At 53.3% G+C, this 20,518-nt stretch overlaps 2 protein-coding genes across 4 annotated transcripts in view; both read right to left on the bottom strand.

Moving 5' to 3' along the window:
- SF3A3 (splicing factor 3a subunit 3) overlaps positions 1-4,153 on the bottom strand; it is a 28,539-nt gene extending 24,386 nt beyond the window's left edge. Inside the window, exons 1-4 of the mRNA XM_081217233.1 lie at positions 3,947-4,153; positions 3,618-3,665; positions 2,262-2,314; positions 2,050-2,155 (exon numbers count right to left, since the gene is read on the bottom strand). Of these exons, the coding sequence (XP_081073359.1) occupies positions 2,050-2,155; positions 2,262-2,314; positions 3,618-3,665; positions 3,947-4,042 (303 nt within the window). The 5' untranslated portion in view covers positions 4,043-4,153. The remainder of the gene's footprint in view (positions 1-2,049; positions 2,156-2,261; positions 2,315-3,617; positions 3,666-3,946) is intronic.
- A 3,993-nt stretch (positions 4,154-8,146) lies between these two features.
- On the bottom strand, positions 8,147-15,696 carry FHL3 (four and a half LIM domains 3). 3 transcript variants are annotated; one of them, XM_081226643.1, is made up of 6 exons: positions 15,603-15,696; positions 10,665-10,838; positions 10,402-10,576; positions 9,373-9,542; positions 9,065-9,251; positions 8,149-8,938 (listed from the first exon to the last, which is right to left on the bottom strand). In XM_081226643.1, the coding sequence occupies exons 2-6, from the start codon at positions 10,818-10,820 to the stop codon at positions 8,784-8,786; spliced, it is 843 nt and encodes a 280-aa protein (XP_081082769.1). In that variant the 5' UTR covers positions 10,821-10,838; positions 15,603-15,696; the 3' UTR covers positions 8,149-8,783. The 3 variants fall into 3 exon arrangements, with proteins under 3 accessions (XP_081082767.1, XP_081082768.1, XP_081082769.1); XM_081226641.1 differs by having other exon boundaries at positions 8,147-9,251; XM_081226642.1 differs by having other exon boundaries at positions 8,147-9,251; positions 15,503-15,609.
- Positions 15,697-20,518: the final 4,822 nt, after the last annotated feature.

Below are 20,518 nucleotides of genomic sequence, written 5' to 3'. Positions count from 1 at the left end.
TATTTTGTTTCTCACATAATTAGACTTATTTTTTTTTCCCTTAGTATATCTTAGGCATTCTTCCAATAATTTATTTAACCATTTATTCCTCATCACCTTTCTATCTGGGCTGGGATAAGGTTAACACACCAGAATGGTACTTGTGCCTTCTCTCTTGGTTACCAAAAGACTTAATACTCTACCTTCCAAAGAGGATGAGGAGACATAGGTAGGTGTGTGAGAGTACATTCATGTACCTCCACTTAACTTCAATAAATAGCCCCTCCTGTCTGGCATTTTCAGTCTCTTCATTTTTCCATCTGCTCCTTGAAGTATGTATGCCTTCCCTATTTTCCTTGTGATCCTCCTGCTTCTCCTCTCTTTTTTTCTGCCAGTCTTTCAAGTGCATGCTAAACACTCCACATTACTGTATCCTCATTATCTACTTGTGCCTCTGTGACCAGCTTTCCACTCCCACTTCTTCAACAGAGTAGCGACCCTGGCAGTTACCAATCAACAACACCTGAGGGGCTTCCCTGGTGGTGCAGTGGTTAAGAATCCGCCCGCCAATGCAGGGGACACGGGTTCGAGCCCTGGTCTGGGAAGATCCCACATGCCGCGGAGCAGCTAAGCCCGTGCACCACAACTACTGTCTCGAGCCCACGTGCCGCAACTACTGAGGCCCGTGCGCCTAGAGCCCGTGCTCCGCAGCAAGAGGCCACCCCAATGAGAGGTCGGCACACCGCAACGAGGAGTAGCCCCCGCTCACCGCAGCTAGAGAGACCCCACGCACAGCAAAGACCCAACACAGCCAAAAATAAATAAATTAAAAAAAAAGACCTATGCAGTAAAAAAAGAAATAAACAAACAGACATAAACAACAGCTGATACCAGTGACTTCCTTTGTGAAACTCATTGGCTAAGCTTCAGTAAGACATTACCTGGAGCTGCCATTTGACCTGTGATGGATGGCTTCCCAGGCTCTTTTTCAGTTAAGTACCTTATTAAGAGTGTGCCCCAAGGCACACAGAAGCTGACAGTCTCCCTTCACACTGTCTCTCCCTCCCAGAACTCTATGATCCATGGCTTCAACCATCAAGTACATGTGGTAATTCTCAAGCCCCAGTCACCTAATTTCAACTGCTCATGGGACACTTCTACCTAGATATAATGTCACCTGAAAATCTACATACATAAAAATTCATTTCCACTACAAACGGGTTGCCTCTTTCCTCGTTATTTCTATCAAGGGAACAACTTTTTAGTTACACAGTCATGAAAGCTCAGAGTAATCACTGACCTATCTCTCTCCACTTCTCCTACAGCCATGCCTCGCTCCCCCTTCCCCCAGAATTCCCTTGGTCAGCTGTGTAAGATGCTTAATGGATTCTTCAATAACTGAGATGTAATCCCTGCTCCTTATCATTTTACAATATAGTGGGGCAGACATTCATTGTCATAAAATATGACAGAATCATAAAGATAGGAAAGATTAATTGGGGGAGTAAAGTAGACTAGGAAGGAATTTTCATGAAAGAGTAGGCCTCTGGACTGAATCATGAAGGTGTAATGATCACTGGAAGCGAGTAAAGCCTTTTTGTGTTAGTTGGATCCTCTAGGTAGCAGATTTTAAGACAGAGTTAGGAGCGCAAGTGGTTTATCGGGTGGGTATTATCCATTAAAGATAAAAAGGAGAGAGGAGGATTGGGCAGGGAGAGCCCAGACCATGATGAAGATAGGACAAAATCTTGACCAACCCAATGAGGAACTCTGGAGCAAAGATTACTCACTAGAAGAGTCTCACAATGGGCAGAAGTAACCAGGCCATGGTACCTCCACTGTGCTCAGTCACTGGTTGGGGGCTGCCCAGGAAAAGAATGGCCTTAGCTTAAAGCTGAGGGAGATCCTGAAAGCACTGGAGTTGCAGGATGTCACCTAGCTTCGCTGCTTGCAGCTAACTGGCGAGTTCTTTTTTGAAGGGACACCTGAGTGGCAATCTCCATTTTCCTTACGCCTTTCCTTTGTATTCTCTTTGGACAGGTTTGGAGAAAATACTTTCTGAGGTCATACCTCATTTGGGTGCTTCCGGTGGAATTCCTTTATTTGTTTGAGTCTATTATAGAATTCAGCAAATTCATTGGGTCCTGAAATGGCATTGAGCTCCTCCTTTCGTAACCTGCAATTTCAGAAAAAAATCCTGAGAACACGGAATACAAACTCAGTCCTTTAACCATGGCTCCTCAAAAGCAATAATTCCTGGATTGGCTGGGACTGTCACTTACCCATCCTTATCATCATACAAATCCCTCAGGTTCCCACTGACTTCCATATACCTCTGAAAGGCAAACACAAACCCATCAGGATGAAGCAATCTGTACAACTTAGACCCAAGGAACCAACAAAGGCTCTCTTGTCAAAGCCCAGGGAAACCTCAAGAGATATGGTGTTAAAAGTTCCTGTTCTTTCTGGTAACTTTAACAGACAGCACTGGCTTTTAGTTACTTTTTAAAACAGGTCATTTTGAAGATTAAGTAATGTGATTTGAGGGGTGGCAGAAAGTTCATATATTTAACTTTCCCTAGAAGAGTCATAAAAGAGAGCCATTGTCACCCTTTGGTAAACAGCAGTTCCCACCTAAGACACTCAAAGATAAAAGGGCAGTCCAAGATGATTTTCACTACTTCAAAAGGCTTGACTGAGGAGTGCACAGACTAAATAAAACATCACACAGTTTCTTTTGGATTCGAACTCAGGATGGTATGGGTACGTAGTCCCTTCTCCAAAACTTTTGGGACCAGATTTGTTTCAGAATTTGGAATTTTTAAGTTCAGGAAGGTACTGCATGCAATATCCCTAGTGGAATCTGGAACACATGTTAATAGTTCTGCAGTGAAACTTATGCATTACTTATTAAATGTGATAAAGACCATAAAAAGCCTCCCATCTGTTCAGATCAAGTCAGATTTTTGCCACTAAACAATTACCAGAACAAACAAATAAAAAACCTTTTGCTTTCAGATTATTTCGGATTTGGGAATTTAGGTAAGGGATTAGGGGCTTTTAATATTAATTATCTCCCCCCAAATTAGAAACTCTGTGATTAGGTCTTTTATTTTTTTCTAAACAGATTTCAAACATGCAAGAGTAGAGTGCATGGTATAACGAACCTCCATTTACCTACCACTTAGCTTTAACGTAAAAACGTATCAGTATTTTGATTTTAATTACTTTTCTAAAAGTAAGAAATTGAACTATTACTAGGAAAATGCAGTGTGGTAGGCAAAAAATACTTCAAATGCTTCAATACAGTGTTCTGGGAGGAAAACAGTAATACACAGCATTCTCTTTTGGGGAGAAGGGAGAGTACCTCTCAGCCCGAATGGTTGACTCCTGGTAACTACTCATTGCACACCCATAGGATACAGAATGCTCTAAGGGGCATCTTTCCAAGTAATTAAGAATGAATAAGAGTTCCCCATTCACAGAAGCGAGCAAGGGTGGTTAAGCACCCTTTGGCAGGCATACAAACCCTCGACTGGCCAACCTGGTTACCTCTGTCCAGGGCTCCAGGTGGTCACCCCCGCCCCCTTCTTCCAGCCCATCGCGACCCAAAGAGAAGTGGACAGCGGGCCACTCACATCTTGCATGGCCCGTGTGCGGTGGTCAGAATTGATCTGGTCCCGGAGCTGAAGAAAGGCAAACAGTGACACAAGACACCGTTAGTCGGAGTTCTGGAGTTGGGATGGCCGCCCAAGGGCGGAGCTTATCCGCTCAGGTCTTAGCGGCCCAAGCAGAGAGGCCTCTGGGCGCTGGGCCCGGGGGAAGGTTAGCTAGGCCGGAGCTCGGGTAGGGAGCCCCGGGAAGGGGCGGGCGCGGGGCAGGTCTGAGGACCGAAGAAAACTCTCGGAGATGGAACCCGGGCATAGGGCCCAGCCTCAGGGGTAGCCCCTGCCCAGGCCCCACTCACCGTGGACTTCTTAGTGAGCATCTCTTTAGCCATGACGTCCATGAGCCGTTCCTTCTCCTCGTGATAGCGCCGCTGCTGCTCCAGAATTGTCTCCATCTTCCCTCCGCCGCCGCCGCCGCCTCAAATCAAGCTAGAACACCGACACTGCCGGAAACAACTCCTTCTGCCTTGCGCGCCCGCGTCCCTAAGAAGCGCGTCCGGTGACACCTAAGTTCCGCGGCTGCCGGAAGTTCTTCGGGGACTCGAGGAAAAGTGAGCACCACAGGAGACCCAGTCAGTGCTATGGAGACGGCTGCAGTGCCCCTGCTGGCCGGGGGTGTGTGGAGCGATGCCGAACGATTTGCAGGTGCCTCTAGGGGGCATACAGAAATCCACCAGCCTGGCAGTAAGGAATCTGACCTGGCTTCCCGGGGCTTCCTCGGCCGCGTGACCAGGCGTGTAGGGACCTGGACTGAGTAGTTGAAGAGCATGGATGGGAGCTGGGGAACCGGAACTTGTGTCTCCGGCTCTCAGTGTGACCTGTGACATCGTTTTTTCCTTCTCGGGACATCGGTGTCCTTGTCAGTAAGATGGGGATGATAGCGGGTTTCTTTTCTTTTCTTCTTCCCTCCTTCCCTCCCTCCCTCTCTTTTTTCTTTTTTGATACATGGAAACAACCGAATTGTCTATCAGCAGGGGACTGGTTAAATAAAATATGGTACATTCAAGCAGTAAAATGCTATACAGCTATAAAAAAAAATGAAGCAAGTCTATATGCCCACTTCTAGGTGGAGAAATGAAAACGTATGTCCGTGTGTTCAGACGTTCATAGCAGCGTTATTCATTACCAAGAAAAACAGGACGTAACCCCCAAAAACCATTAACTGGTAAATGTACAAACCAAATGTGGTGTATCCATACGATGGAATGTTATTCAGCAATAAAGGAATGTTACAGTATGGATGAACCATAAAAACATCATGCTAAGTGAAAGAAGCCAGACACAAAAAACGACATGTACGTTGGGATGGCAAATCTATAGAGACAGAAAGTAGCTGAGCGGTTGCCTGCTGCTGAAGGTGAGACCGGAAGTAACTGCAAAAGACGCGCAAGAAATCTTTTGGAGGTGATAGATATGTCCTAAAATTGGATTGTGGTGATAGTGGCACAAATCTATTAAATTTGCTGAAGTTAATTGAACCGTACACTCAAATTGGGTGAATTTTATGGTATGTAACTTATACCTTTATAAAACTTTAAAAAATCTGTATGAACTCAGATGGAAATATGGCCACACAGAGTGAAAAAAGCTAGAGGCACAACGGTGTATATAAAAATAAATACACAAAGAGATTATTTCTGGAAGGATATCCAAGTAACAGTAAACCATTGTTGTTTATGAGGAGACAGACTGGAAGATCTGGTATGGTAGGGACATTTTCCTTTGTATATGTCCAAAGTACAGCATGAAAATTTTTTCATAACATATACATGTATTACTTTTTTCAATTTAAGAACTTTTTCATTTATTTTTTTTATTTATTTATTTATTTTTTTTTTTTTTGCGGTAGGCGGGCCTCTCACTGTTGTGGCCTCTCCCCCTGCAGAGCACAGGCTCCGGACGCGCAGGCTCAGCAGCCATGGCTCACGGGCCTAGCCGCTCTGCGGCATGTGGGATCTTCCCAGACCGGGGCACGAACCCGTGTCCCCTGCATCGGCAGGCGGACTCTCAACCACTGCGCCACCAGGGAAGCCCAGAACTTTTTCATTTAAAACTAAAAATGAAAATACATATATGCACATGCCTGCTTAACAAAAAGGAACTAGGAGGTTATAATATAACAAGGAGTTATTAGTGATTTACCTTCCCTTTTTGGAATTCTCCAATTTTTCTACAATAAGCATGAATTGCTTTTTGTTTTTTAAAGTTTCAAAAATAACAGAGATAATGACTTTTGTCCTGCCTGCTCATGGGGTGTTGTGAGGGTCATATTTATGTCTAAAAATTTAAGCAAGACCTCAACCTTAGGGAGAGGACCCCCGGACACAACTCCTCCCCAGAAGTTTTTCCTGCACCTCTAGGAAAGAGGTAAGAAATTTCTCTTCTGGATTGCGGAGACAGCGCGTGCGTGTATCTTTTGGAGGGTAGGGTGGGTGGTGGGTAAAGGTTTGGGATCTACCGTATTTCATCGAATATGAGACGCTATTAAATGTTAACGCCACCATTATTTTACGGTCGACTAAGAAAGAAAGAACAAAAATTGTCAACTAAACTATGTCACACTTGATTAGACGCTGCGTCTGGGCTTCTGAGATGTTAAATCTGAAAAATGTTTATCCTGAAACCAGTGACACATTGTTGTACTTGCACATCCCTTTCCTCTTTGGTGGGTGGACCACCTAAGCACCATTCACCTGATGCCTTCCTTCCCCGAAAACCTTCTCCTTCCCCATTCGTTCAAACCGGTCACCAAGTCCTGTCTTTTCCATTCCTGCTGCCACCTGTCTCATTATGTCTCACCTGAACCACTGCACTAGCCTCCTAGTCAGTCTGCTCGTCTTACCCCTCCAATCCATTATTCACGCTGCAGCGGAGTGATCATCTCACACCCCTGCTTAAACATTTCCACTGGCTGCTTTACCCGCAGGGTGAGGTCTGTTTGACTTGGCATTCAGCGTTTCATGACCTGGCCGCTGCCTGACGTTTTAGTCTCTTGGCACTTCCTCCAAATGAAATTACTTGCTGCTTCCCCAAAGCACACCATATGTTTTTTCAGGCCTCCAGGCCTTTGCACTAGCTGTTTTCTATGCTTGGACTACTCTTCTTCAGCAGGTATTTATTGAACATGTAGTAAGTGCCTGAAGCTGAGAGTGGAGGGGTGAGCAAGGCAGGCGTGAGCCCAATCCTCAGAGGCTGGTGGAAGAAAGAGACAAAAAATGTCAACATAGGGCTTCCCTGGTGGCGCAGTGGTTGAGAGTCTGCCTGCCTATGCAGGGGACGCGGGTTCGTGCCCCGGTCCGGGAGGATCCCACATGCCGCGGAGCGGCTGGGCCCGTGAGCCATGGCCGCTGAGCCTGCGCGTCCGGAGCCTGTGCTCCGCAACGGGAGAGGCCACAACAGTGAGAGGCCAGCGTACCGCAAAAAAAAATAAAAAAAGTCAACATACAATCATTAATTATAAGCACACATGGTGGGCATTCGTAAAGGTTTGTAGAAAATGTCAACCACGGCTTCAGAAAGTTTAGGATTCGAATTGGGCCGGGGAGGCAGTGTGGATCTACCTATGTGACTTTGGGAAACTAACAACTGGAGTCTCCACCTCCGTGAAATGGAAAAACGCCCGCCCCATAGGATTTCTGGGAGGATTTCTTTTGAGATACATATAATCACGCGGTTCTGCCGGACCGGAGGGCCCCTCCCCTACAGGGCGCCAAGGGTCCACCCGCCCCGCGCGCGGGCCCCCACCCGGGAAGGCCGCTGGCGGTACGTGAGCGCCTCAGCCTGCGCCGCAGCCAGTGCGCACGAGTCGGGCTCCGACCGTCTGGACCGCGGAGCCCAGACCGCAGGCCGCCGAGAGCCCAGGGGCAGGGGCGTCGAACGCCGGGAGAGGGGAGCAGCGCTCCGCCCCATCTCCCCATTTTGGGGGATAGCCCCCCTCGCTCATTCCCGCCCCCGCCCTTGAATCACGGGGAGGCGGGGCCATGACCCATTCATGCCGGGAATCGGATCCAGATGTTCCCGCGGCGCGTGCAGCTGCATCCTTGCCTTTTTTGGCAAAAAACGTGCGTCCGCGAGCGGATCCCGGGCCGCCTCCGCTAATCCTCGGGAAGAGGGGGAAGGGGGCTGAGGGTCTGGGCCCAGATTGGGGATCCGCACCCGGTGCTCGGCGGGGTTTGGGGAGGGATGGTAAGGGAGGGGGGCGATTTGTACCCGACGGGGAACCCAACGCCGTCGGCCCGCCCTGCTCCCGTCCGGAACCTCCCCCAAACCCCTCCCTTCCCCGCTCGGAGGAAAAAGCCCTTTGCCAGCAGGGGGGAAGCCAGCTAAGCCTGAGAGGGACAGTAGCGGCCGCGGGGATCCCCCTTCTCGGGAGAGATTTCCCACCCCGCCTGGCAGCTTCCTCCTCTGCCCTGCATGGAGGAGGTCGAGGTCGGGAAGAGCCTCTGAGTCCCGTGGTGTGCGAAGGAATCCTCCCTGCCCCTCCACCCCCAGACAAACACACAGAGGCCTTTGCTTCCTCATACTGCTTTATTGCAGAATCTGAAAGGGGGGTGAGCCAAACCCACCCCTCTGCCCATCTCTGGGCAGAATGGAGCTGAAATGAAATGAAATGAGAAAACACTCGACAACAAGGGCTGGGCAAAACCCTGTACCCTAGGACCCCCTAACCAGTGAACCCCTGATGTGCTGCCCAGACAGCCCCATCCCTGGGAATAGCGGTGGGATGGGGGTGGGGAGTGTCAAGCTTGAGTATAGTCCACTTCTGAGGACTTCTCAGGCACCCATAGGAGACCTGAAGTCTTCAGGGGAGAAGTCTAGATTGAAGGGGGCTGGGGTCCCAGAGCCCTGATTTAGGAAGAGGGCTTCGTCTGGGAAGCCGGACCATAGGGGAGAGGACTGAGTTTTGGAGTTCAGGCTTGGGGAGGGGATTTGAATGATGGAGGCTCTGTAAGAGCCCAAGTTTGGGGGCCCTGGGTCAAGAAGTACCAGACTGGGGGTGTTGGAGTGGGGACGCTGAATCCTGGAGCCCAGGGGTAGCCCCAATTTGGGGAGGGGCTGGGTCCCAGAGGTGGTTTGGAAAAGGAGCCTTAGTCCTGGAGCCCTGGTTTGGGAGGGCCTGGGCCCAGGAGCCCTGGCTCAGGGCCCCGCCTGGCTGCAGCCCTGGCACAGCACTTGGTCTCCGTCCGGCACGAAGCCCTGGCCCACCAGGGAGGTGGAGCATCGGGCACAGGAGAAGCAGCTGTGGTGCCAGTGGCGGTCTTCAAAGGACACATACTTGCCTTCACCGAGTCCTGGAGGGAGGCTGGAGGTTAGCTCTGCGATCTGGAGGGCGGTCCTGTCCCTCGGCCTCACCCAGTACCAGGTCCCATTCCCTTGCCTACACTCTACCCACTCTGTCCTTTGACCCTCTGTCCCACCTGTGATGGGGCGCTTGCAGCTGCTGCACTTGGGTGCAAAGAGTTCTCCAAAACAGGCCACACAGTAGGGATCATCATCTCGGGAGGTGAACTGCTGCCCTGCCAGGGGCGTCTGGCAGCTGGTGCAGACCAGGCATTCCCGATGCCAGGGCTGGTCACGGTATGTCACGCCACCCTGCGTCAGTGTCTGTGGGGCAGCGTCTGTCAGCAGGGGGAGTGGGGATTCCTACCGCACGACAGAGCCTTGCTCACCCCACCCCTGTGTGCAGTGGAGTTCGGCACCCCCGCCCCGCCGGCCCAGCCCCCACCTTGCTGCAGCGGGCGCAGCGAGGAGCAAACTTGTTCTCATAGCAGGGCACGCAGTAGTGAGCACCCTTGTCGGGCACAAAGGAACGGGAGCCCAGCGGCTGCTCACAGCTGCTGCACAGGAAGCAGTGCTCATGCCACGTCTGGCCTCCGTACTCCAGCTTCCGGGATCCTGTGGGGAACAGGGGTCCCACTCAGAGGCTGAGTCCCGAGCTCCTGAGTGCCACCCTCTGCCACGCCCCCCGAGGAGGGTCCCCACTGCTCCCACAGCTTACAGGGTGGTGTCCATGCATTTGCAGCAGGATCCCCACCGCATCTATTGCACATGCTAACCACCTCCCCCCAACACTGGATATGCTGGCTAAGCACGTGCTAGGCCCCCATAAACTAGACCTGAGGGTTTGGCATAGGTGAAGTCCCCACATGTACCAGAATATGACGATCTCAGCATACGCCAGGCCTCCAGGTCACAGGCACGATGACTCAGTATATGCTAAGTGCTTATATACCAGATGTGATCGTGTGAGCACAGAGACCCCATATACGAGGCAAGCAAGTCCCTGCCCACACAGAGTTCTGCCCCGGACGTGATAGATTCAGAGAACATAATAAGCCCCGGCATATCCTAATCATGCCAATCTCCACGTGTTCTAAATCCTCACATTCTATTAGCTATGCAGGTTGCCATATGTGTTAAGCCCTTTATTTATATGTCTTTGCACACACCAAGCCCCAATGCAACAAACACTGAGTCTCAGCACACTCGTAGCTCCTATGTGTGCCAAACATGCTAAGCCCCCAGGTGTGTATCATGCGTTGTCAGTCCCTGTGCGTGCTAAGCTCCCAAGAGCAAATAAGCAAGACAGATCCTGCACACAGTAAATTTCCAGGAACGTGCTGCGTGTGCAGGTCTTTACCAAGCCTCCATGTTGTATCAGACAGGCGTGCCAGTCCCTTACAAGAACCCTACACAGATGCCAGGCATGCCAGTCCCACGCACAACGAGCCCCTGGGAGCCCCCGGGAACGTACCGGGCATGACGGTCTCCCCGCAGGCGGAGCACTGTGAGGAGAAGGCACTGCAGTAGCAGTCGTTACAGAGCAGCTCGCTGTCCTGGCAGGTGAAGGGCTCGTCGGCCAGGGAGCGCTGGCAGCGGCAGCAGCGGAAGCAACCCTCGTGGAAGTGGCGGTCTTCGTAGAACAGCTCCTGTGTGGAGCACAGCAGGGGCACTGGCACCTTTGCCCCCTCCTGCCAGCCTCCACCCACTCCCTGCCCTGTGTGGTCCAGTCCTTACCCTTGAGTCGTGCCCGATAAGCTGCTGGCACTCGGCGCACGTGTTGGCGAAGGTGTTGTCATAGCAGGGCACACAGTAGGGTCCGTTGTCTGTCTGGATGTATTTGCGCCCGTACAGGGACTCGCTGCATTTTGCACAGTCAAAGGCCTCGCTCATGGTGGCTGTGAGTGAGCCCTGTTAGGGACACAAAGTGGGGCAACGGTCACCCAGAGGGGCTGTGGCTTAGCCCATTGCATTTAAAAAAGAGCAAGAACTAGGCATAGGAAATGCCAGGTCAGAGCAGGTGGTGATGGGGAATGGGTGTTTCTGGGAACACAAAGAGTCCTGCATGTTTATTTCTGTATTTAACGTTGGGGATGAGAGGGGGTCAGGAAAAAACCAGGAAGCAGAAGTTCTTTTCTTATCTTGGCCCTGGCAGAACTGGGGGGAGGGGGCTTTTCCTGGGTCAGTGACTCATTTCCTGCCCCTGCATTTAGCCTGAGTTTAGCCTCCACTGTCCCTACTGTCCCCAAGGGGGTAAGAGCAAGGACACGGAGCCACCCCACCCTGTCCCATATGTACAGCACTCTCACCCTCTTCTGACTCCCAGGAAGGGACCCTAGGGGTATACCCAGAGCTCTGGAGTGGGGAGCTTAGGTATGAGAATGGGGCTGTTCGCACCCCACCCCCCAAACCCCAACCAGGAAACAGCGGAATGTAAGAAGGATGCTGGGCCAGTGAATGGTGGAGGTGGAGGAGGCTGATGGGAGAAATCACATTGGGCCTCCCCTCCCAGGAGAATCCAGTAACAAGGACTTCAGAGGCTCAGCCTAGGTTTAAGCAGGAAGGAAATCCTGCAAGCTGGACACAGCCAAGCTTCCCCAGCTGGACCCTCTGCCCTCACCCCCTCCACCTCCCGCTGGGTCTCTGGTCACACCAGCCTGGGCAGCCTTGGCCTGCAACATCTGCAGCAGCTGTGGCAGCACAGATGGCCAGATGTCAGGTTTTGCCAGCAACAGGGGAGGAAAAAAGGGAAATGAGATGCTTGGGGATGGAGAGGGGAACTGGAGGTTACGCAGTGTGCCTCCTGCTGTCTCCTGCCGGTCATCACTCCCGGCAGTGATGGCAAAGCCCCAGAATCTTTCCATCCCCTGGGTCATTATTTCCCTCTCCCTGCCTCTGGGAGAGACAGCCTCTCCCCAGCTTTTTTAAGGGTTTGGGGCCGGGGGAGTGAAGGGCGAGAGAGTGGGAGCCACTGAAGACATTTCCTCTCCAATCAGGCCCCCCTACGGTGGGGAGTCAGGCAAGGGGGAGCCCTGAGTGCTGTTGCTGCAGACACCCAGCCCCCCACCAAACCTCAGACACTTTCCATTTTCTCAGGAACAAAGCATGTTTGTGGGATGAGGTCATCCACACAGCTGCCTCTGCAGCAGGAGCTTGGGGAGTAGGGAGGGTTAGGAAGTGGGGTTCCCAGTCCCTTCTGCTGCCCCTGATTCGAGTCTCTAGCCCCAAATTCAGAGCTCCCCACCCCCAGACTCCTCCATCATGAAGCCTACTCTCTGAGGACTGGGATCCCGGGGTGGGTGGAGAGGAACCACTTGGACCCTAGGAAGGGGATGTTCTCACAGCTGCAGATGAGCCCCAGGAGTACAAAGGAACCCACCAACACACTCCTCCACACTCCTCCACGTTAGACCCCAGTAACTGGCAGTCCCCAGAGCCTGGCCTGGCTCAAGCTGAAGGAAAAGCCCTCCTTTTCTCAGCCACCCGCCGCAGGAAATTCTAGCCAACAAGCGTGGCTCTGGTTTGGAGTTCAGACTCCAGGCGCCAGCAGACGCCCCAAGCCTAGGGGGCCTGGCTCTTCTGAAGGGGTGGCTCATGAACCCACAGCTGCCCCTCTGTACGATGGGAGGACACTCAGTTCATACCCCAGGCCAGGGCATGAGGCCGCCAGGAGCTGGGGTCTTCAGAGCCGGGACTTCTGGGCTGGGGGCTATGCTGGAGGGTGGAGGGTATCCCTCCACCTCAGTCCTCTCCCCATCATTCAGGCCTGGGTTTCCTCTGGCCCAACATCTGAGGGTTGGTTGCCTGGGCTGTGAGCCACTGGGCAGCGGGGGCCACACAGGTGGAGTGTGGCCATGCATCCAACCACGAGTGCCCTGGGCCCTTCCTTCCTTCTTGGCTTGGCCCCCAACAGCTCCATCACCTTCCCAGGTCCAAACTAGCCCTAGGTCTGCCTACTGGGAGGCAGTCACCACTCTGAGATAGGGGCACCGCAAATAGGGTATGGGCGTGGCTTCTGTTTCTTTCCCAGAATCCTCTAGTCTGTCCAGCTGGGCTCTGGTGAGGACAGAGTGAAGGGCACTATCAAGGCCCACCTGTCTCTGCCCTTTCCCTGCCCCTCCCCCCTCTTTCCCTGGCAGGACTGGGGGACTAAAGGGAGCCAGTCCTGTATTCCTTCACGGCTGGTAGGGGGGTCGGGGGGAGAGCGCTCAGTCTGCCAGATGGCTCTCAGCCGCTGCCCCCAACACACACACCCACCTACACCTGACCCCCCCACACACATCTGACCCTTCCCCGTGAACCTCCTGCAGCTCAAAACGGCTGGATAAATGGCCGTGGCATGTGCTGTGTAGAGGCTTGAGCTGTGAAATATAAACCTGGGTGATCTTGGGCAAGTCACTTAAGCTCCCTGAGCTTGCTTCCCCATCTAATACTACCTCCTACCTCCTAGGGTTGTTGCCAGGCTTAAATGTGATGATACTTGGAAAGCACCTGGGAGATACTAAGTAGCCAGTAAATGGTAGCTCTTAGTGTTTTACTCATACGGGGTAAACATACCCCCGTCACTCATACGGGGGTCAGTCAACAGTTTCTCAGCCAGGCCTGGGTCAGGGGGCTGGCCTGGGACTTGACTTTGACATTCTCAGCGGGGGCCCAGGGAGAGAACAAAAAGGGAACCCCCTAGTTCTGCTGGGGGAGCTGAAGAGGCCCAGGCCGTGGGGCTCACTGAGACCAGTGGGGCCAGTCTGACTCCAGTGAGCATAACTCTGAAACCCCCAACACAGGTACACAGGTGTACACACCTGCATGCTGCTTTGCCTCTCACAAAGCGCTTTCCCACCCACCCACCATCTATCAGATCGCACAAAGGGCAGGCGGGATAGGGTATCATCCTCATCTTACAGCTGAGCACAGAGGCCAGGGACAGGGCAGGGGCATGCCCCAAGTCACTCAGGTATCAGAGAGCCCAGGTCCCCTGCCTCCCAGGCTGGAGCCCTTTCCCGTTTCCCTAGAAATGGTGGTGGATGGGGTGGTCAGCGTTTAAGAGCAGGGGGACAGGAGATGCTGGATGATATCACTAGTACAAGAGCCTGGCTCTTCTCCCCAGCTGCCAGCCCTGTGACTGGAAGACACCCAGAAGTCTTTCCAAGTACCCATGCCAACCGCTCAACCCCTTCGCCCCCCTCCACCCCCCACTGTCCAGGAGGACCCTGGCCAGGTCCCACAGCTGTGACTCAGGATCAGAACAGACCCCTCCCCCAGCTTCCAGGAGTTGACAGGGGACTTGAGGGGAGAAGTCAAACTCCCCCCACCCTCACCCCTGCTACTAGGCATCCACCCCAAACTCTCCACTCTCTTCCCCGCCCCCGCCATGGGGCCTGGGAGTCAGAGCGGTTTGGGAGAAGGGGGTGGGAAGCAGGATCCAGCAGCTGCTCTGGGGACAGAAGAGGAACAGTTCATTCACCCCGGGTCCCCCAGGGCTGAAGCAGCGCGTCCAAGATTTGAGTTTAAAAATAAGCTGGGGCTGTCTCGGAGAGTGCGTAGGGCTCCTTCGAGTCTTACTGTCTCATGTCTCAGGTCCTCCGCCTCACGGGGGCTCAGTTGGCCCAGTGTTTCTGTTTCCCCACATCCTCCCTTCCCAATCTTTCAGGCCTGAGTCCCGCGGGGTCTGTCTTGAAAACTGTCACTGCCCCGCCATGACATCTGTCTCTTGGCGTCTACCTCTGCTCCACTCAGCACGTCTGTGTCTGTACACTTCAGCAGCTGTCTGTATGTTTCCGTGTCTCTGTGTCTCTGACTGGCTAACTCCCCACGGCAGCCTCTATGGATTTCTACCACTGTCTGCCCAAGTCTTGGCATCTCAAGGGTCTCTACAGGGTGGAAAGTCTTGGTCCCTACCCACCGCCCTTCTCTATCTCTTAGCATCTCTGTATGCCTGAGTGTGTCTGTCTCCAGTCTCTGGATGTCTTTCTAGGCCTCTCAGAGGATGGTTTACCACAAGGCTAATGAAGCTTAAGCTTCGGGGCCCCTCATTTGCCCAAAACCCTCCAAGGCCCTGGAGAGGGCTGACAACACGTCTGGGGTCACTGCATGCTTTTTCCTAAAATGCTCCGCTCCACAAAACCTGGGTCGGACCCTGCGCCTCGGGTCTGCCTCCCGGTGACTCTACGCGCAAGTCTCTGTCCCTTTTTCGGGTATCTCCGCAGCCTCTTGTCTAAGCTCGTCGCTCCTGTCTTGTCTCGGTCTCTTGCTCCACCGGCCGTTCTGGAAGCCGGTTTCTCGAACCCTCCCGGTCTCTCTCGACTCTCGCTTTTCCATTTCAAACTTGGCCCCCTGCCCCACCTAACTGGCGTTGCAGCGCCCGGAGCGGTACGGTTCCCGGGGCGCCCCCCGAGGCTCGGCGCCCGCGCGCCACCGGCTCCTAGCGTGTTCCCTGCGCCCGCGACCGGACCCAGGCGGGGGCACGGGGCGGGGGCCGCAGCTGCCCTTAACCCCCGGCTGGCCGCCTCTCCTTTTCCGCCAGAGGGCGAGGGCCGGGAGCCGGGATGGGGAGCCGGGCTCGGCGGGGAGCTCACCTCGAAGCAGGCGGCGAGAGCGGGGCGCGGCGCTCGCGTGGGGCGGGGGTGGGGTGGGGGGTGGCGGGCAGCCGGGGCCGCGTCCCTCGGCGCCTCCTACCTGCGGGCCTGGCCGAGCTGGACCGAGCTAGCTGCCGGCGAGGCTGCCGGCGTCGCACGGACTGTGTGGGCGAGTGGGAGCGCGGCCCCAAGCCCTCCCCTAGGAAGTGAGCGCGGGGGCCCGCCCCGCCCGGACCCCGCCCCCGGCCTCCCCTGCCCGCGGGGTGCGGACCCCGCCCCCGGCCCCCGTCCCGGAGGCTGGGGGCCAGACCCCGCCCCCACCTCCCTTTTAGGCTGGATCCTGCCTCAGCCCCCTGGGCCCGCCGGGCCTAACCTGGCTCTACCAACCTTCGTGGGCGGCCAGGACCCCGCCTCTGTCCCCTCCCTGCAGCTTTTGCTGTCCTCCCTCTCTTTCCCCACTCTCCTTACCTTCCCCCACCCCAGTCCCCAGCGGCTAGCTGTATTCAGCCTCAGGCAAGGGATACAGGAGGCAGCCGACCAAGGTCCATTTGGAGACCCAGAGAGTCCTCATGCTCTTTTCGTGTCCCCGCCCCCTCGCAGTTTACCCCCAGGAATCACACTCAGCCCTAATTTGTAAAAGAGGACTTATTCCAGCCTGTTGGAGGGGGTGGTTTTGACCCTGCTGTCGCGGCCCTGTCAGTGGGAACGAAGGTGTTCTCTGGAAACAAGGAGTGAAGTTTAAGGACCCCTTCTATACGGCCTTGACTTTCAAAGGGCTTTATTCCACAACTCTGAGTGGTGAAAACAGAAGTAACCACCTCCTCACCTCCAGCTGCATCGTGGGACAGAGAACTCCTCCCTTGGTCTCCGCAGTGCCCAGGAACAGTTTAGACCTTTGAGGCCTAGGGGAGACCCTAATCCTTGGCCCCATGATTTTTTTTTTTTTTTTTTTTTGCGGTACGCGGACCTCTCACTGCTGTGGCCTCTCCCGCCGAGGAGCACAGGCTCCGGACGCGCAGGCCCAGCGGCCATGGCTCACGGGCCCAGCCACTCTGCGGCACGCGGGATCCTCCCGGACCGGGGCACGAACCCGTGTCCCCTGCATCGGCAGGCGGACTCTCAACCACTGCGCCACCAGAGAAGCCCTGGCCCCATGATTTTTGAGCTTCTCAGGAAGGGGTGTGAGGAGTGTGCAAGGATGGGGCGCTGCAGGGGCGGTGGAGGGAAGTCCTCCTCCCCGACCTCTACAGTTTCCAACCTTCTGGCTTCCTCCCTGTGCCCTGCCCCGGCGGGAGGACTGGCATCTGCCAGGGACACAAGGCCCCTCCAGGTCCTTGAGGCCACCCCCCCTGGGATCCTCAGGCTTGTCACTAGGAATAAATAGCCTCGATCTGGAAGGGTGGGGGAGGGAGGAGGAGGCTCTGCTGTGCTGTTAGCAAAACAAGAGACAGCAAACCAACCCTGGAAATAACCTCCTCAGAGTCTAGAGTAGAGATTCAGGTGCCCACAGAGGCTCTCCCATCCCACAGGCTGGGTCCAGCCAAGCTCACAGAGCAGAGACTCATTCCCTCCCAGGCTGGGGCTGCTGAGTACCCTCCTCTCCCACTTCTGAATCACACGCCTACCTTCCTGGGTCCCAAGTCACACTTGAGGCCATTAACTAATTCCTTATTATTGTTGTTCCCGATGCCTAAACTGTAAGTGCCATGAGGGCAGGGACTGCGTACTTCTGGTTCACCACTGCATTCTCAGTACCTACTCCAATGTCTGGCATGTAATAAATATCTGATGAATGAATGAATGATGGACATTGCTTCCATTTGGACTCCCACACCCCAGATTGGACCACAGGCACATGCTATCTGGAGCCCAGGGAGGGCGCAGCCAGCCCATGGGTGGGCCTTGCTCTGGAATTTGCCTTGCAGGCGTAGGAGACTCCTAGCCCAGGGGAGTGCAGGGAAGACTGCCTGGCTGGAGGAGATGGCAGAAGCGGTTTGCTCTGGGGTGAGGGGAGGGCAAAGGTGAGCATCCTTCAGAAAGGGAGGAGTTATGAGTGAGTAAGGAAGGTGCTGGATCAAAGGTAGGGTTGGGGGGGGGTCTCTCTTTTTTTTTTTTTAACTGAAGTACAGTTGATTTACAATGTTGTGTTAATTCTGCTGTACAGCAAAGTGATTTGGGGTCTCTGGTTTTACTCACGGCTTGAATCTCCGATGAGCAGCCTGAATAAGAGCCAATATTTCCTGAGTTCTTACTTTGCACCAGTCCCTGCCTAAGCACTTTACATATATTAATGCACTTGATTTCCAACAACTTTGTGAAATATGTATTTTTATCCTTGATTTAAGGATGAGAACATGGAGGCACAGAGAGAGTAAGTAACCTGCCAAGGGTGACACAGCTAACAATAGAAAAGCCTGGATTCAAATCCAGACAGTCAAATGTCAAAGTTCCTTATGCCAAAAAAAGAGCTTAATCATTAGGCTCTATCGCCTCTGTAGTCATTTAACCTCTTGAAGCCTCAGTCTGTCATCTGTTCAGAGTGGGGGACTCCCTGTGTCACAGCATTCTTGTGAGGATTGGATGAAAGCACACAGTAGGTATTCAACCTGTGGGACACTCCCTCCACTCCAACACTCTTTCCTGGTCACGTGTTAAGATTCTGCTTCTTGGACTTGGAGTCTGGAGGCCCAGAAAAGTTAGGAGACCTTTGACTTGGCCCAGCCTGAGAGAGGGAGACTGGTGTAGGGCAGGGGCTGTATCCTTTCCCTTCCCCATTTCCAGCTCCCCAGTAGGCTCACATTTCCCTGCGTGCTCTAATTTCCGTTGACCCAGGTGGACGTGCCCCAGGGAGGTCTAGGGATCAGCCTCATGGACTCCCTGTTCCTGTTCCCCATCAGTCCTCCCCCCCTCTCAGGGAACAGGTGTGTCTGACTGGGGCTGGAAGCAGAGCCTGAGCGCTGGCTGACTGGCCTTGGGTGAGTGGGATCTGGTTGTCCCTTCCCTCACCCTGGAGGCCCCCCCCCCCCTTTCCTTATCTTGTTCAGGGCCTCCCAGCTGTTCTCTCACCTTGGAAGGGTTTACAAAAGGAGGCCCTGGGTGAGTGACGACTGGCAAGACTCTGATGGTTTCCTCTGGGTGCTGAATCATTCCCTGATGCTTGTAACCACAAGCTCTCCTCCCCCCAGTGAGAAAACTCTCTTCCTTCTCTGGTGTATTGCTCACTCTTACCCGTTGGGCTGCCTACAGCCCGTGCAGGCCTCCTAGCTGAGCAGACACCCTCTTTCAGATTGCCCAGAAACACTTGCCTAGTGACCCCAAGCCTGGCAATGGGTCTGTGGGTGCAGAGGGTAAAATGAGTGACTGCTACAGAGCGTGGGGGAGAAAGAGAAGAGGGAGGACTAACCTATGCTTAAATGCCAACTACATGCAGGGCACCGTGCTAAGTGGCAGTCATTACTTCCTTCATTTCTTACAAAAGCCACGTGAGGTGGTTATTATTACTATCACTATTTTACAGAGTAGTACACGGGGGCTCAGAGAGTTTGACAAGGTGGCCCCAAATCACAAGCTGATAGGTGGTGGATGTGCAATTCAAATCTGGGGCTGACTTGAAGGCCCACCCCCACTTCCAGTGTGCAGAGCTGCCTTCTCCTGGGTATCCCTGCCACTTAGTGCCTTCTTCAGGGGAAGTGGCAGGAGCTACTAGGGCTGCCACCTGGTCACTCTGCCTGATGGCTGGGCTTCTTAATTGAGATGAGGCTGGAAAGGTGGGCATGGGCCAGATCATGAAGGGCCTTGTCTTTCAATGGTTAAGTAACAAATAAGACGGAATTTTGCTAATGCATGTGGCCTTAGTTGGGCAAGGCTCAGACTCAGAGGCAGGAAAAAACTTTTCACATAGCAGATCTCAGCTACTTTCAGCTTTTACACGCCCACTGGCCTACTGGATTCACACCTCTAGGGACTGAGGAGAGGATTTCTCCAGAGCTCCTCAGCTGGAGAGATGAGCACTGTCATGAGAAATGGGTGCAGTTACAGAACTTGCTGAAGTTTAGCTTCACGTGGTGGAAAAGAAGCCAAATGCCTCTGGAATGTTCTGCTGTGCTCAACCCTTTCTCAATCCTTACAGGTAGGTTTAGTAATACTAATAATAACAATAATAGCTCTAATTGATCGTGAACTTGCAGATAGGTGAACACAGTATTAAGGACTTTAAACATATTATTTCATTTAATCCTCACAACAATCCTGTAGGTATAGTATTATTACCTCCATTTTACACATGGGAGACTAAGGTTCAGTGAAGCTAAAACTTTGTCTTGGCTCGTAACAGTTAGGATCAAACACACCTCCATGGTTTACGGTCCTAATCATTACATTGTACTGCCTCTGACACTCATTCTGTCAGCCACACCTTGAGGGTGTGAGGGACTTAGAACTTTACAACTAATGCCATGATATAACTCCTCCGTTCAACTATGAGCCCCTTGACGGCCCTATGAGGAGAGCAGTGCATGCTGTTATTATCCTTGTTTTATGGATGAGAGAAATGATGCTCATTAAAGTCAAATAACTGCGTGCATGTGCGATTGGGGCAAATTCTGTACCAAAAGATACAAAAAGACCAAAAAAACCCCCAACTGCCACTTCTGAAGAGCCAGGAGCAAAAAACGGGGGTCGGAAGCAAAAGCAGGGTACTGCGCATGCCCCCTGCACTCAACACCACAAAGGCGTGGGCAGAACACAACTAAGCCACCCCTCTGGCCTGACCCCTGGACATACCCCTACCCTCACCCCATATAAGGAACCAGCTTGCCACGCCCACCGTTCCGGGAGCAAGCAAGGGAAACTGTTACTTGTTTTTGCTCCCTCCTGCAGCTGCAGGGGCCCCAATAAAGCCTTCACTGAATTTCTTATCTGGCCTCTAGTCAATTTCTATTGATTGGGGAAGGCCAGGAACCCGGGTCGGTATCAAAGCGACCTGTCAAAAGTCACACAGCCAGTACATGGCAGAGC

This window comes from Mesoplodon bidens (assembly GCF_964165515.1).
Source record: "Mesoplodon bidens genome assembly, chromosome: 2".
In the NCBI taxonomy this organism is placed as follows: domain Eukaryota; kingdom Metazoa; phylum Chordata; class Mammalia; order Artiodactyla; family Ziphiidae; genus Mesoplodon; species Mesoplodon bidens.
This window is presented reverse-complemented; position numbering and strand designations above follow the sequence as displayed.

What these genes read in the sequence shown, in the direction of transcription:
- FHL3 (XM_081226641.1), bottom strand. Translation starts at nt 10,820, where the DNA reads ATGAGCGAGGCCTTTGACTGTGCAAAATGCAGCGAGTCCCTGTACGGG. An exon ending in CGGGGAGACCGTCATGCCCG is followed by an intron (nt 9,543 to 10,401) that starts GTACGTTCCCGG and finishes TGTTCCCCACAG; the next exon opens with GATCCCGGAAGCTGGAGTAC. An exon ending in GCTGCGCCCGCTGCAGCAAG is followed by an intron (nt 9,252 to 9,372) that starts GTGGGGGCTGGG and finishes GCTGCCCCACAG; the next exon opens with ACACTGACGCAGGGTGGCGT.